General features: G+C 51.7%; 1 protein-coding gene across 1 annotated transcript in view; it reads left to right on the forward strand.

The window, feature by feature from the left end:
• Positions 1-12,496, forward strand: part of LOC138768846 (protein-arginine deiminase type-1-like) — a 30,918-nt gene extending 18,422 nt beyond the window's left edge. Inside the window, exons 10-16 of the mRNA XM_069946811.1 lie at positions 6,245-6,352; positions 6,730-6,884; positions 7,958-8,099; positions 8,236-8,329; positions 10,316-10,392; positions 10,480-10,611; positions 11,733-12,496. Of these exons, the coding sequence (XP_069802912.1) occupies positions 6,245-6,352; positions 6,730-6,884; positions 7,958-8,099; positions 8,236-8,329; positions 10,316-10,392; positions 10,480-10,611; positions 11,733-11,966 (942 nt within the window). The 3' untranslated portion in view covers positions 11,967-12,496. The remainder of the gene's footprint in view (positions 1-6,244; positions 6,353-6,729; positions 6,885-7,957; positions 8,100-8,235; positions 8,330-10,315; positions 10,393-10,479; positions 10,612-11,732) is intronic.
• Positions 12,497-16,224: the final 3,728 nt, after the last annotated feature.

Here is a 16,224-nt window from a genome sequence, read left to right on the forward strand (position 1 = left end):
GGGATATGGTCTGGGGTCTGGATTAGTTTAGGGGTCTGTATTAGTTTAGGGGTCTGGTCTGGGGTCTGGATTAATTTAGGGGTCTGGTCTGGTGTCTGTATTAGTTTAGGGGTCTGTATTAGTTTAGGGGTCTGGTCTGGGGTCTGTATTAGCTTAGGGGTCTGTATTAGTTTAGGGGTCTGGGGCCTGTATTAGTTTTGGGGTCTGGTCTGGGGTCTGTATTAGCTTAGGGGTCTGGTCTGGGGTCTGTATTAGTTTAGGGGTCTGGTCTGGTGTCTGTATTAGTTTAGGGGTCTGTATTAGTTTAGGGGTCTGGTCTGGGGTCTGTATTAGTTTAGGGGTCTGTATTAGTTTAGGGGTCTGGTCTGGGGTCTGTATTAACTTAGGGGTCTGTATTAGTTTTGGGGTCTGGTCTGGGGTCTGTATTAGTTTAGGGGTCTGTATTAGTTTAGGGGTCTGGTCTGGGGTCTGTATTAGCTTAGGGGTCTGTATTAGTTTTGGGGTCTGGTCTGGGGTCTGTATTAGTTTAGGGGTCTGGTCTGGGGTCTGTATTAGCTTAGGGGTCTGTATTAGTTTTGGGGTCTGGTCTGGGGTCTGTATTAGCTTAGGGGTCTGGTCTGGGGTCTGTATTAGTTTAGGGGTCTGGTCTGGGGTCTGTATTAGTTTAGGGGTCTGGTCTGGGGTCTGGATTAATTTAGGGGTCTGGTCTGGTGTCTGTATTAGTTTAGGGGTCTGTATTAGTTTAGGGGTCTGGTCTGGGCTCTGTATTAGTTAAGGGGTCTGGTCTGGGGTCTGTATTAGCTTAGGGGTCTGGTCTGGGGTCTGTATTAGTTTAGCGGTCTGTATTAGTTTAGGGGTCTGGTCTGGGGTCTGGATTAGTTAAGGGGTCTGTATTAGTTTATGGGTCTGGTCTGGTGTCTGTATTAGTTTAGGGGTCTGGTCTGGGGTCTGTATTAGTTTAGGGGTCTGGTCTGGGGTCTTTATTAGTTTAGCGGTCTGTATTAGTTTAGGGGTCTGGTCTGGGGTCTGGATTAGTTTAGGGGTCTGGTCTGGGGTCTGGATTATTTTAGGGGTCTGTATTAGTTTAGGGTTCTGGTCTGGGGTCTGGATTAGTTAAGGCGTCTGGTCTGGTGTCTGTATTAGTTTAGGGGTCTGGTCTGGGGCCTCTATTAGTTTAGGGGTCTGGTCTGTGGTCTGTATTAGCTTAGGGGTCTGGTCTGGGCTCTGTATTAGTTTAGGGGTCTGGTCTGGGGCCTCTATTAGTTTAGGGGTCTGGTCTGTGGTCTGTATTAGCTTAGGGGTCTGGTCTGGGCTCTGTATTAGTTTAGGGGTCTGTATTAGATCAGGGGTCTGGTCTGGGGTCTGTATTAGTTTAGAGGTCTGGTCTGGGCTTTGTATTAGTTTACGGGTCCGGTCTGAGGTCTGTACTAGTTTAGGGGTCTGGTCTGGGGTCTGTATTAGTTTAGGGGTCTGGTCTGGGGTCTGTATTAGTTTACGGGTTCGGTCTGAGGTCTGTATTAGTTTAGGGGTCTGTATTAGATCAGGGGTCAGGTCTGAGGTCTGTATTAGTTTAGGGGTCTGGTCTGGGGTCTGTATTAGTTTAGGGCCCATACCGCCGGGCCCAGGAGCTGACGCTCATACCGCCGGGCCCAGGAGCTGACTCTCATACAGCCGGGCCCAGGAGCTGACACTCATATCACCGGGTCCAGGAGCTGACAGTCTACTCATACTGCTGGGCCCAGGAGCTGACAATCTAATATTGTCTGTTGTCTATATTAGTCTAGAGGTCTGGTCTGAGGTTTGTATTAGTTTTACGGTCTGTATTAGTTTTGGGGTCTGGTCTGGTGTCTGTATTAGTTTAGGGGTCTGGTCTGGTGTCTATATTAGTTTAGGGGTCTGGTCTGGTGTCTGTATTAGTTTAGGGGTCTGGTCTGGTGTCTGTATTAGTTTAGGGGTCTGGTCTGGTCTGAGGTCTGTATTAGTTTAGGGGTCTGGTCTGGTGTCTGTATTAGTTTAGGGGTCTGGTCTGGTGTCTGTATTAGTTTAGGGGTCTGGTCTGGGGCCTGTATTAGTTTAGGGGTCTGGTCTGGTGTCTGTATTAGTTTAGGGGTCTGGTCTGGGGCCTGTATTAGTTTAGGGGTCTGGTCTGGTGTCTGTATTAGTTTAGGGGTCTGGTCTGGGGCCTGTATTAGTTTAGGGGTCTGGTCTGGGCTCTAAATTAGTTTAGGGGTCTGGTCTGGGCTCTGTATTAGTTAAGGGGTCTGGTCTGGGGTCTGTATTAGTTTAGGGGTCTGGTCTGGGGTCTGGATTAGTTTAGGGGTCTGTATTAGTTTAGGGGTCTGGTCTGGGGTCTGGATTAATTTAGGGGTCTGGTCTGGTGTCTGTATTAGTTTAGGGGTCTGTATTAGTTTAGGGGTCTGGTCTGGGGTCTGTATTAGTTTAGGGGTCTGGTCTGGGGTCTTTATTAGTTTAGGGGTTTGGTCTGGGGTCTTTATTAGTTTAGGGGTCTGGTCTGGGGTATTTATTAGTTTAGCGGTCTGTATTAGTTTATGGGTCTGGTCTGGTGTCTGTATTAGTTTAGGGGTCTGGTCTGGGGTCTGTATTAGTTTAGGGGTCTGGTCTGGGGTCTGTATTAGTTTAGGAGTTTGGTCTGTGGTCTTTATTAGTTTAGGGGTCTGGTCTGGGGTCTTTATTAGTTTAGCGGTCTGTATTAGTTTAGGGGTCTGGTCTGGGGTCTGGATTAGTTTAGGGGTCTGGTCTGGGGTCTGGATTATTTTAGGGGTCTGTATTAGTTTAGGGGTCTGGTCTGGGGTCTGGATTAGTTAAGGCGTCTGGTCTGGTGTCTGTATTAGTTTAGGGGTCTGGTCTGGGGCCTCTATTAGTTTAGGGGTCTGGTCTGTGGTCTGTATTAGCTTAGGGGTCTGGTCTGGGCTCTGTATTAGTTTAGGGGTCTGGTCTGGGGCCTCTATTAGTTTAGGGGTCTGGTCTGTGGTCTGTATTAGCTTAGGGGTCTGGTCTGGGCTCTGTATTAGTTTAGGGGTCTGTATTAGATCAGGGGTCTGGTCTGGGGTCTGTATTAGTTTAGAGGTCTGGTCTGGGCTTTGTATTAGTTTACGGGTCCGGTCTGAGGTCTGTACTAGTTTAGGGGTCTGGTCTGGGGTCTGTATTAGTTTAGGGGTCTGGTCTGGGGTCTGTATTAGTTTATGGGTTCGGTCTGAGGTCTGTATTAGTTTAGGGGTCTGTATTAGATCAGGGGTCAGGTCTGAGGTCTGTATTAGTTTAGGGGTCTGGTCTGGGGTCTGTATTAGTTTAGGGCCCATACCGCCGGGCCCAGGAGCTGACGCTCATACCGCCGGGCCCAGGAGCTGACTCTCATACAGCCGGGCCCAGGAGCTGACACTCATATCACCGGGTCCAGGAGCTGACAGTCTACTCATACTGCTGGGCCCAGGAGCTGACAATCTAATATTGTCTGTTGTCTATATTAGTCTAGAGGTCTGGTCTGAGGTTTGTATTAGTTTTACGGTCTGTATTAGTTTTGGGGTCTGGTCTGGTGTCTGTATTAGTTTAGGGGTCTGGTCTGGTGTCTATATTAGTTTAGTGGTCTGGTCTGGTGTCTGTATTAGTTTAGGGGTCTGGTCTGGTGTCTGTATTAGTTTAGGGGTCTGGTCTGGTCTGAGGTCTGTATTAGTTTAGGGGTCTGGTCTGGTGTCTGTATTAGTTTAGGGGTCTGGTCTGGTGTCTGTATTAGTTTAGGGGTCTGGTCTGGGGCCTGTATTAGTTTAGGGGTCTGGTCTGGTGTCTGTATTAGTTTAGGGGTCTGGTCTGGGGCCTGTATTAGTTTAGGGGTCTGGTCTGGGCTCTAAATTAGTTTAGGGGTCTGGTCTGGGCTCTGTATTAGTTAAGGGGTCTGGTCTGGGGTCTGTATTAGTTTAGGGGTCTGGTCTGGGGTCTGGATTAGTTTAGGGGTCTGTATTAGTTTAGGGGTCTGGTCTGGGGTCTGGATTAATTTAGGGGTCTGGTCTGGTGTCTGTATTAGTTTAGGGGTCTGTATTAGTTTAGGGGTCTGGTCTGGGGTCTGTATTAGTTTAGGGGTCTGTATTAGTTTAGGGGTCTGGTCTGGGGTCTGTATTAACTTAGGGGTCTGTATTAGTTTAGGGGTCTGGTCTGGGGTCTGTATTAGCTTAGGGGTTTGTATTAGTTTTGGGGTCTGGTCTGGGGTCTGTATTAGCTTAGGGGTCTGGTCTGGGGTCTGTATTAGTTTAGGGGTCTGTATTAGTTTAGGGGTCTGGTCTGGGGTCTGTATTAACTTAGGGGTCTGTATTAGTTTAGGGGTCTGGTCTGGGGTCTGTATTAGCTTAGGGGTTTGTATTAGTTTTGGGGTCTGGTCTGGGGTCTGTATTAGCTTAGGGGTCTGGTCTGGGGTCTGTATTAGTTTAGGGGTCTGGTCTGGGGTCTGTATTAGTTTAGGGGTCTGGTCTGGGGTCTGGATTAATTTAGGGGTCTGGTCTGGTGTCTGTATTAGTTTAGGGGTCTGTATTAGTTTAGGGGTCTGGTCTGGGCTCTGTATTAGTTAAGGGGTCTGGTCTGGGGTCTGTATTAGCTTAGGGGTCTGGTCTGGGGTCTTTATTAGTTTAGCAGTCTGTATTAGTTTAGGGGTCTGGTCTGGGGTCTGGATTAGTTAAGGGGTCTGTATTAGTTTAGGGGTCTGGGGTCTGTATTAGTTTAGGGGTCTGGTCTGGGGTCTTTATTAGTTTAGGGGTTTGGTCTGGGGTCTTTATTAGTTTAGGGGTCTGGTCTGGGGTCTTTATTAGTTTAGCGGTCTGTATTAGTTTAGGGGTCTGGTCTGGGGTCTGTATTAGTTTAGGGGTCTGGTCTGGGGTCTGTATTAGTTTAGGAGTTTGGTCTGTGGTCTTTATTAGTTTAGGGGTCTGGTCTGGGGTCTTTATTAGTTTAGCGGTCTGTATTAGTTTAGGAGTTTGGTCTGTGGTCTGTATTAGTTTAGGGGTCTGGTCTGGGGTCTGGATTAGTTTAGGGGTCTGGTCTGGGGTCTGGATTATTTTAGGGGTCTGTATTAGTTTAGGGGTCTGGTCTGGGGTCTGGATTAGTTAAGGCGTCTGGTCTGGTGTCTGTATTAGTTTAGGGGTCTGGTCTGGGGCCTCTATTAGTTTAGGGGTCTGGTCTGTATTCTGTATTAGCTTAGGGGTCTGGTCTGGGCTCTGTATTAGTTTAGGGGTCTGGTCTGGGGCCTCTATTAGTTTAGGGGTCTGGTCTGTGGTCTGTATTAGCTTAGGGGTCTGGTCTGGGCTCTGTATTAGTTTAGGGGTCTGTATTAGATCAGGGGTCTGGTCTGGGGTCTGTATTAGTTTAGAGGTCTGGTCTGGGCTTTGTATTAGTTTACGGGTCCGGTCTGAGGTCTGTACTAGTTTAGGGGTCTGGTCTGGGGTCTGTATTAGTTTAGGGGTCTGGTCTGGGGTCTGTATTAGTTTACGGGTTCGGTCTAAGGTCTGTATTAGTTTAGGGGTCTGGTCTGGGGTCTGTATTAGTTTAGGGGTCTGGTCTGGTCTGAGGTCTGTATTAGTTTAGGGGTCTGGTCTGGGGCCTGTAATAGTTTAGGGGTCTGGTCTGGGGCCTGTATTAGCCGCAGCTTCAGAGGGGCCTGTCTTAACTGACTGCGGTCCTGGCCAGTGATTGGCTGAGCGGCTTGTTAGCTGAGACAGGCTGCTCTGAAGCTGCAGCACGCAGGACCTGGGGAGAAGCAGAGCCCTGGACCATGGATAGGTAATGTATTTATTTTGGAAATTGTCAGCTGCCGGCCGCAGTGCTATTACATGCAGTGATGCGCGGTCGGTGCCTGACAATTATTGGTCTAAACCTGTATCAATGATCAGCCGATGGTCGTTGTGTTTATTTTCCGGATAGGGCCAATAATCGTTCCGTGTAATTGTACCCTTACTCCCTCTCTTTTGCTTTGTGCTGTCTCTTACTCCCTCTCTCTAGCTTTGAACTGTCTCTTACTTCCTCTCTTTACATTTGAGCTGTCTCTTACTCCCTCTCACTAGCTTTGAGCTGTCTCTTACTTCTTTAGCCCTCTCTCTTTAGCTTTGAGCTGTCTCTTACTTTCTCTCTTTACATTTGAGCGGTCTCTTCCTTCCTCTCTCTTTAGCTTTGAGTTGTCTCTCACATCTTTCACCCTCTCTTCCCCTCCTGTACCTTATGCCGTGTGTCTCTCGGTGTCTTGCAGGATGAGATGGAGTTCGGATACACTGAGGCTCCTCACAAGCAATTTCCTGTTGTTTTGGATTCACCAAGAAACCGAGGACTGAAGAATTTCCCGGTCTCAGAAGTTCTGGTCGGTCGCTGTTATAGTATAATGTTGAACCTGTCACTGCCCCCTCAGCACACCTGTCACTGCACCTGTCACTGCACCTGTCATTGCCCCCTCAGCCCACCTGTCACTGCACCTGTCATTGCCCCCTCAGCCCACCTGTCACTGCACCTGTCACTGCCCCCTCAGCACACCTGTCACTGTACCTGTCACTGCCCCCTCAGCACACCTGTCACTGCACCTGTCATTGCCCCCTCAGCCCACCTGTCACTGCACCTGTCACTGCCCCCTCAGCACACCTGTCTCCTGAAACCCTCTGTGCTGCTGGGAGCTCCGCCTCCTTCACCCAGCAGCCACTATTGATGCTTCTACATGTCACTTTGTATTTCCGTCTTCCTCAGGGACCCGACTTTGGATACGTGACCCGGGAGCCGGATGACAGCAGCACCGTCAACACCCTGGACTCTTTTGGGAACCTGGAAGTCAGTCCTCCCGTGGTGGTACATGGAAAAGCGTATCCGCTGGGGAGGATACTCATCGGAGACGGGCTGAACAAGTGAGCTGACATCCCCCATGATGCCAACAAAAGACGGTCCTATCATGTGTGATGTGTATCTAAGCCTGTCGTGTGTGATGTGTATCTAAGCCTATCATGTGATACTTATTGCTGAGCCTGTACTGTTGGTGTGGGGGGTGATGGTGTTGTCCTGTAGTTATATCAGGGTGAAGTCTATGAAGCTTTATATGGTGTTAGGAGGAGATGAGCGCCTCCTCCATCTTGTGAGTCTAGTGATGGGTGAATGGAGGCAGCAGCGCCCCCTACCATCTATATGGCCCCCGAACCCCCACCATCTGTGTGGTCCCCGTGGTGGCTCTCTGCACCCCCCTCCATCTGTGTGGCCCCTGTGGTGGCTCTCTGCACCCCCCACATCTCTGTGGCCCCCTGCAGTGACTCCCCCACCATCTGTGTGGCCCCCGTGGTGACTCCCCGCACCCTCCCCCCATCTCTGTGGCCCCCGCAGTCACTCCCCGCACCCTCCCCCCATCTCTGTGGCCCCAGTGGTGACTCCACCCCCCCATGTGTGGCCCCCGCGGTGACTCTCTGCACCCCCCCCACCATCTGTGTGGCCCCCGCGGTGACTCCCCGCACCCCCACCATCTGTGTGACCCCCGCGGTGACTCTGCATCTCCCCCATCTCTGTGGCCCCCGCAGTGACTCCCCGCACCCTCCCCCCATCTCTGCAGCCCCAGTGGTGACTCCACCCCCCCCCCCATGTGTGGCCCCCGCGGTGACTCTCTGCACCCCCCCACCATCTGTGTGGCCCCTGTGGTGACTCCCCGCACCACCACCATCTGTGTGTCCCCCGCAGTGACTCCCCGCACCCTCCCCCCATCTCTGCTGCCCCAGTGGTGACTCCACCCCCCCCATGTGTGGCCCCTGTGGTGACTCTGTACCCCCCCACCATCTGTGTGGCCCCCGCAGTGACTCTGCACCCCCCCTCCATCTGTGTGGCCCCCGCAGTGAGTCTGCACCCCCCCACCATCTGTGTGGCCCCCGCAGTGACTCTGCACCCCCCCTCCATCTGTGTGGCCCCCGCAGTGACTCTCTTTCCCCTCTGTTATCCGCAGGAGCAGCATGCGCATGAATCAGGTCCTCCGGGATTTCCTCCACGCTCAGCAGGTCCAGGCCCCCGTCCTCCTGTTCTCCACCTGGCTCTACGTCGGCCATATTGATGAGTTCATGTCTTTTGTGCCGGCCCCAAATAGGAAGGTAAGACCAGTGATGGGGACTCGGGAACTATACACGATCCCTAAAGGGGCACTCCACCTCCATGGGAAGCCGCTGTCCCCGTGTATGTTGCAGCCTCCCGGTGCAGAGGATGAGATGTTGTCTGTTATCTCCTCAGGGGTTCCGGCTGCTGCTGGCGAGTCCTCAGGCCTGTCTGGATCTTTTTAGGAAGAAGCAGAAAGAAGGACACGGGGATGCGGTCATGTTCGAAGGTGGGAAATGAGGGGGGTGAGGGGGTGCAGCTGTGTGGGGGGTGCAGCTGTGTGGGGGGTGAGGGGGTGCAGCTGTGTGGGGGGTGTGGGGGTGCAGCTGTGTGGGGGGTGTGGGGGTGCAGCTGTGTGGGGGGTGTGGGGGTGCAGCTGTGTGGGGGGTGAGGGGCTGCAGCTGTGTGGGAGGTGTGGGGGTGCAGCTGTGTGGGGGGTGAGGGGGTGCAGCTGTGTGGGGGGTGAGGGGGTGCAGCTGTGTGGGGGGTGTGGGGGTGCAGCTGTGTGGGGGGTGTGGGGGTGCAGCTGTGTTGGGGGGTGAGGGGCTGCAGCTGTGTGGGAGGTGTGGGGGTGCAGCTGTGTGGGGGGTGAGGGGGTGCAGCTGTGTGGGGGGTGAGGGGGGTGCAGCTGTGTGGGGGGTGAGGGGGTGCAGCTGTGTGGGGGGTGTGGGGGTGCAGCTGTGTGGGGGGTGTGGGGGTGCAGCTGTGTGGGGGGTGAGGGGCTGCAGCTGTGTGGGAGGTGTGGGGGTGCAGCTGTGTGGGGGGTGAGGGGGTGCAGCTGTGTGGGGGGTGAGGGGGTGCAGCTGTGTGGGGGGTGAGGGGGTGCAGCTGTGTGGGGGGTGTGGGGGTGCAGCTGTGGGGGGGTGCAGCTGTGTGGGGGGTGAGGGGCTGCAGCTGTGTGGGGGGTGAGGGGCTGCAGCTGTGTGGGAGGTGAGGGGGTGCAGCTGTGTGGGGGGTGAGGGGGTGCAGCTGTGTGGGGGGTGTGGGGGTGCAGCTGTGTGGGGGGTGAGGGGCTGCAGCTGTGTGGGAGGTGTGGGGGTGCAGCTGTGTGGGGGGTGAGGGGGTGCAGCTGTGTGGGGGGTGCAGCTGTGTGGGGGGTGAGGGGGTGCAGCTGTGTGGGGGGTGAGGGGGTGCAGCTGTGTGGGGGGTGCAGCTGTGTGGGGGGTGAGGGGGTGCAGCTGTGTGGGGGGTGAGGGGGTGCAGCTGTGTGGGTGGGGTGGGGGTGCAGCTGTGTGGGGGGTGCAGCTGTGTGGGGGGTGAGGGGTGCAGCTGTGTGTGGGGTGCAGCTGTGTGGGGGTGAGGGGGTGCAGCTGTGTGGGGAGTGAGGGGTGCAGCTGTGTGGGGGGGTGTGGGGGTGCAGCTGTGTGGGGGCTGAGGGGGTGCAGCTGTGTGGGGGGTGAGGGGGTGCAGCTGTGTGGGGGGTGAGGGGGTTCAACTGTGTGGGGGGTGCAGCTGTGTGGGGGGTGAGGGGGTGCAGCTGTGTGGGGGTGCAGCTGTGTGGGGGGTGAGGGGGTGCAGCTGTGTGGGGGTGTGGGGGTGCAGCTGTGTGGGGGGTGAGGGGGTGCAGCTGTGTGGGGGTGTGGGGGTGCAGCTGTGTGGGGGTGCAGCTGTGTGGGGGGTGCAGCTCTGTGGGGGTGAGGGGGTGCAGCTGTGTGGGGGGTGTGGGGGTGCAGCTGTGTGGGGGGTGTGGGGGTGCAGCTGTGTGGGGGGTGAGGGGGTGCAGCTGTGTGGGGGGTGTGGGGGTGCAGCTGTGTGGGGGGTGAGGGGGTGCAGCTGTGTGGGGCAGTGGGGGAGGGGTCAACTCTGTGGAATGGTGAGGGAGAGAAGCCATCTGGTGCTGTTGGGAGGGGGGGGCACATCTGGGGCGGTCAGGGGACAGACACCTGGGTTGTGAGAGGGGCAGGCATCTGGTGCGGTCAGGGGCAGCCATCTGGTGCGGTTGGGAGGGGGGGGAAGTCAGGGGACAGACATCTGGGGTTGTGAGGGGGTGCAGCCATCTGGTACGGTTGGGGGGGGGGCTATTTGGTGCGGTTGGGGGGGGGGCATCTAGGGCAGTCTGGGTAACCATCTGGGGCGGTAAGGGGGTGCAGCCATGTGGTGCGGCTGGGGGGGGGCATCTGGGGCGGTAAGGGGATAAAGGGGCGGAGCTGTGACAACCTCCTACACCACATAGGTCAGGGCTGTGTTCTGATTGGATGACATTTTCATCTTTCAGGGTTAGATAAAGTGAAGTACACCATCAATGACATCTTGTCAAGCAAAATCCTGATGGATTCCTCAAAGCTCTGTCAGGTAAAGGAGGATCCCACAGCAATGACCCTCAGGGGTCACGCCCAGTTGTCGAGGCTCCGCCTACCATCTTATATGCTTCTCTTTCAGGAAAGCATTGACCTGAACCGGAAGATCATGAAGAAGGATCTGGGACTTTCTGAGGAAGACATCATAGACATCCCCATGCTGTACAAGTGCGACTCCGACATGGAGAACGCAGAGTCCTTCTTCCCCAATATGGTGAGATGTTAGGGAGATTATATACAGTATATAGACACTGCCAGGGTATACAGTATATAGACACCACCATAATATATACAGTATATAGACACTGCCAGGGTATACAGTATATAGACACCTCTATATTATATACAGTATATAGACACCTCTATATTATATACAGTATGTAGACACCACCAGGGTATACAATATATAGACACCGCTATATTATATACAGTATATAGACACCACCAGGGTATACAGTATATAGACACCGCTATATTATATACAGTATATAGACACCACTATATTATATACAGTATATAGACACTGCCAGGGTATACAGTATATAGACACCTCTATATTATATACAGTATATAGACACCACCAGGGTATACAGTATATCGACACCACCATATTACATACAGTATATAGACACCACCAGGGTATACAGTATATAGACACCGCTATATTATATACAGTATATAGACACCACTATATTATATACAGTATATAGACACCACCAGGGTATACAGTATATAGACACCACTATATTACATACATTATATAGACACCACCAGGGTATACAGTATATAGACACCACCAGGGTATACAGTATATAGACACTGCTATATTATATACAGTATATAGACACCACCAGGGTATACAGTATATAGACACCACCCGGGTATTCAGTATATAGACACCGCCATATTATATACAGTATATAGACACCACCAGGGTATACAGTATATAGACACCACCAGGGTATACAGTATATAGACACTGCTATATTATATACAGTATATAGACACCACCAGGGTATACAGTATATAGACACCACTATATTACATACAGTATATAGACACCACCAGGGTATACAGTATATAGACACCACCCTGGTATACAGTATATAGACACTGCTATATTATATACAGTATATAGACACCACCAGGGTATACAGTATATAGACACCACCAGGGTATACAGTATATAGTCACCACCATAATATAGAGTATATAGACACCACCATATTATATACGGTATATAAATATATATATATACACAGCCACCAGCAGAGTTCTGTCACCATGGTAGATGGTTCTTTGCGGAGTGTCTGACCCCTCTCTCCTCCCCTCCAGGTGAACATGCTTGTCCTGGGGAAGCAGCTGGGGATCCCCAAACCATTTGGCCCCAAAATCTATGGCAGATGCTGCCTGGAGGAGAAGGTGCGCTCCCTGCTGGAGCCCCTGGGCCTGGTCTGCACCTTCCTCGATGACTATTCCTCCTACCATCAGTACCTGGGGGAGGTGCACTGCGGCACCAACGTGGTCCGGAAGCCGTTCTCCTTCAAGTGGTGGGAGTGTATCATATAACCCGGACCCTCAGTGCAGAGCGTCGCACCCACAGCCCCAGCAACTCCAGCCACAAATGACAACCTCCCATCACTCCACTTACACCCCCTGCTGGTCACTGCACACAGGCGCCTGCACCACCATCTTATCCCCAAACAGACAAGAAAACTGCGGCCATATGTGTAATATAGCACCATACTCTGTATAATGAATACGCCTCCCCCCCTATACTCTGTATAATGAATACGCCTCCCCCCTCCATACTCTGTATAATGAATACTCCTCCCCCCCATACTCTGTATAATGAATACGCCTCCCCCCCATACTCTGTATAATGAATACGCCTCCCCCCCATACTCTGTATAATGAATACGCCTCCCCCCCATACTCTGTATAATGAATACTCCTCCCCCCCATACTCTGTATAATGAATACGCCTCCCCCCCTATACTCTGTATAATGAATACGCCTCCCCCCCATACTCTGTATAATGAATACGCCTCCCCCCCATACTCTGTATAATGAATACGCCTCCCCCCCCATACTCTGTATAATGAATACGCCTCCCCCCCCATACTCTGTATAATGAATACGCCTCCCCCCCCATACTCTGTATAATGAATACGCCTCCCCCCCATACTCTGTATAATGAATACGCCTCCCCCCCCCATACTCTGTATAATGAATACGCCTACCCCCCCATACTCTGTATAATGAATACGCCTCCCCCCCATACTCTGTATAATGAATACGCCTCCCCCCCATACTCTGTATAATGAATACGCCTCCCCCCCATACTCTGTATAATGAATACGCCTCCCCCCATACTCTGTATAATGAATACGCCTCCCCCCCATACTCTGTATAATGAATACGCCTCCCCCCATACTCTGTATAATGAATACGCCTCCCCCCTCCATACTCTGTATAATGAATACGCCTCCCCCCTCCATACTCTGTATAATGAATACGCCTCCCCCCCATACTCTGTATAATGAATACGCCTCCCCCCTCCATACTCTGTATAATGAATACGCCTCCCCCCCATACTCTGTATAATGAATACGCCTCCCCCCCATACTCTGTATAATGAATACGCCTCCCCCCCCATACTCTGTATAATAAATACCCCCCCATACTCTGTATAATGAATATGCCCCCCCCCCATACTCTGTATAATAAATACCCCCCCATACTCTGTATAATGAATACGCCTCCCCCCCCCCATACTCTGTATAATGAATATGCCTCCCCCCATACTGTATATAATAAATTCTGCCCCCAGCAGGCTGTGTAATGCACATGCCTCCCCCCCACCCACCCATACTCTGTATAATGAATACTGCCCCCTGCAGGCTGGATAATGTATATAACCCCCATACACTTTACAATAAATACTGCCCCCTGCAGGCTGGATAATGCTTATGCCCTCCTATATTCTGTATATGAAATATTGCCCCCTGCAGGCTGTATAATGTATATGCCTCCCCCCCCCATACTCTGTACAATGAATACTGCCCCCTACAGGCTGGATAATGTATATACCCCCACACTCGGTATATTTGATACTGCCCCCTGCAGGCTGTGTAATGTATATGGTCTTCCTCCCCCTCCGGATCATGTATACTGCCCCCTGTAGGCTGTGTAATGTATATGGTCTTCCTCCTGATCATGTATACTGCCCCCTGTAGGCTGTGTAATGTTAACAGTCTTCCTCCCCCTCCTGATCATGTATACTGCCCCCTGTAGGCTGTGTAATGTATATGGTCTTCCTCCCCCTCCGGATCATGTATACTGCCCCCTGTAGGCTGTGTAATGTATATGGTCTTCCTCCCCCTCCGGATCATGTATACTGCCCCCTGTAGGCTGTGTAATGTATATGGTCCTCCTCCCCCTCCTGATCATGTATACTGCCCCCTGCAGGCTGTGTAATGTATATGGTCTTCCTCCCCCTCCTGATCATGTATACTGCCCCCTGTAGGCTGTGTAATGTATATGGTCTTCCTCCTGATCATGTATACTGCCCCCTGTAGGCTGTGTAATGTATATGGTCTTCCTCCCCCTCCTGATCATGTATACTGCCCCCTGTAGGCTGTGTAATGTATACGGTCTTCCTCTCCCTCTGGATCATGTATACTGCCCCCTGTAGGCTGTGTAAGGTATACAGTCTTCCTCCCCCTCCTGATCATGTATACTGCCCCCTGTAGGCTGTGTAATGTATATGGTCTTCCTCCTGATCATGTATACTGCCCCCTGTAGGCTGTGTAATGTATACGGTCTTCCTCCTGATCATGTATACTGCCCCCTGTAGGCTGTGTAATGTATACGGTCTTCCTCCTGATCATGTATACTGCCCCCTGTAGGCTGTGTAATGTATACGGTCTTCCTCCTGATCATGTATACTGCCCCCTGTAGGCTGTGTAATGTATATGGTCTTCCTCCTGATCATGTATACTGCCCCCTGTAGGCTGTGTAATGTATACGGTCTTCCTCCCCCTCCGGATCATGTATACTGCCCCCTGTAGGCTGTGTAATGTATATGGTCTTCCTCCTGATCATGTATACTGCCCCCTGTAGGCTGTGTAATGTATACAGTCTTCCTCCCCCTCTGGATCATGTATACTGCCCCCTGTAGGCTGTGTAATGTATATGGTCTTCCTCCTGATCATGTATACTGCCCCCTGTAGGCTGTGTAATGTATACGGTCTTCCTCCTGATCATGTATACTGCCCCCTGTAGGCTGTGTAATGTATATGGTCTTCCTCCTGATCATGTATACTGCCCCCTGTAGGCTGTGTAATGTATACGGTCTTCCTCCTGATCATGTATACTGCCCCCTGTAGGCTGTGTAATGTATACGGTCTTCCTCCTGATCATGTATACTGCCCCCTGTAGGCTGTGTAATGTATATGGTCTTCCTCCTGATCATGTATACTGCCCCCTGTAGGCTGTGTAATGTATATGGTCTTCCTCCTGATCATGTATACTGCCCCCTGTAGGCTGTGTAATGTATACGGTCTTCCTCTCCCTCTGGATCATGTATACTGCCCCCTGCAGCTGTGTGAAGTAAATCATCTTCCTCTACCTCTAGATCAGGGATGGGGAACTTTCACCCTCCAGCTGTTGCAAAACTACAATTCCCATCATGCCAGGCATGATGGGAATTGTAGTTTCATAGCATTCGGAGGCTGAAGGTTCCCCATCCCTGTATATCATGTATACTGCCTCCCCTAATTGTAAGTAACAATGTGTCAGTATAATTCTTGTATCACTTGTCTGATGACTGATTCTATGTAATAAATGTGTCTCCATCCTCCCCTGTGTCGTCTATAATCCACATTACAGGAGAAGCCTCACAACTAGAGATGAGCGGAACTACAGGAAGTTCCCAACACTTGCCTGCCAGTGGCTGGGGAGGATGGATGGGGCCTATGACCCAGGGGCCAAACACTGGCCTTGTGATACAGAGGGCCGGTGGTTATCAGGGAGACCCTCGTATCAGACCACTTTAGATGCATCTACCAGGTTACGCTGCCAAGAGCGGAGACCTGCTGGTATAGAACAGCTGCGGTCCTTCTCCTGAACCCACAGGCACAATGACTGCGGTCACATGGTGAGTGTTGTACTAAGACGGTGATCATCAAAGTATTATCCAGGCTAAGAACATGGCCACTTTCTTCCAGAAACAGCTGCACCCCGGCCCTCAGTTCTATTAATGTAAATAGGGCTGGATAGTTATACCACACACAACCTGAGGACAGGGGTGGCGCTGTTTTTGCAAGAAAGTAGCTGTGATTTTTCTAATCCTGAATTAGTTTTCCTATAATAATAAGGTGTACACACAGGATAGGCGATAGGTGGGGACATGTCACAGACACTCTGGACCCCATGTTCATCATAGGTGGGGGTCCCAGGGGCCAAGCCCTCAGCAGACACTCATCATCTAGCCTGTGGATGGGCAACACCTGGAAATTCTTTCCCTGCTATTTGTGGGATTACTTCGCCATCTTGTGTAAGAAGTGAGTACTGCAGTTTAATCAGTGTAATTAATTTTTTTTTAGATTTAAAGGGCTTTGTAGAATTAAACGTACTTGTCCCCTATCCACAGGACAAGTATATCGGGTGGGGGGGGGGTCTGACCTCCAGATCAGCACCTGCTCCTGTTATGAATGGAGTTGCGGGCTGGTGCCTGACCTGCAGCTCCATTCATTCTCTATGAAGCCACTGGAGAAAGCGGAGTACAGCACTCACTCTTGCAGCAGCTCCATTCATAACAAAG

The sequence above is a fragment of the Dendropsophus ebraccatus genome, chromosome 12 (genome assembly GCF_027789765.1).
Source record: "Dendropsophus ebraccatus isolate aDenEbr1 chromosome 12, aDenEbr1.pat, whole genome shotgun sequence".
Taxonomy (NCBI): domain Eukaryota; kingdom Metazoa; phylum Chordata; class Amphibia; order Anura; family Hylidae; genus Dendropsophus; species Dendropsophus ebraccatus.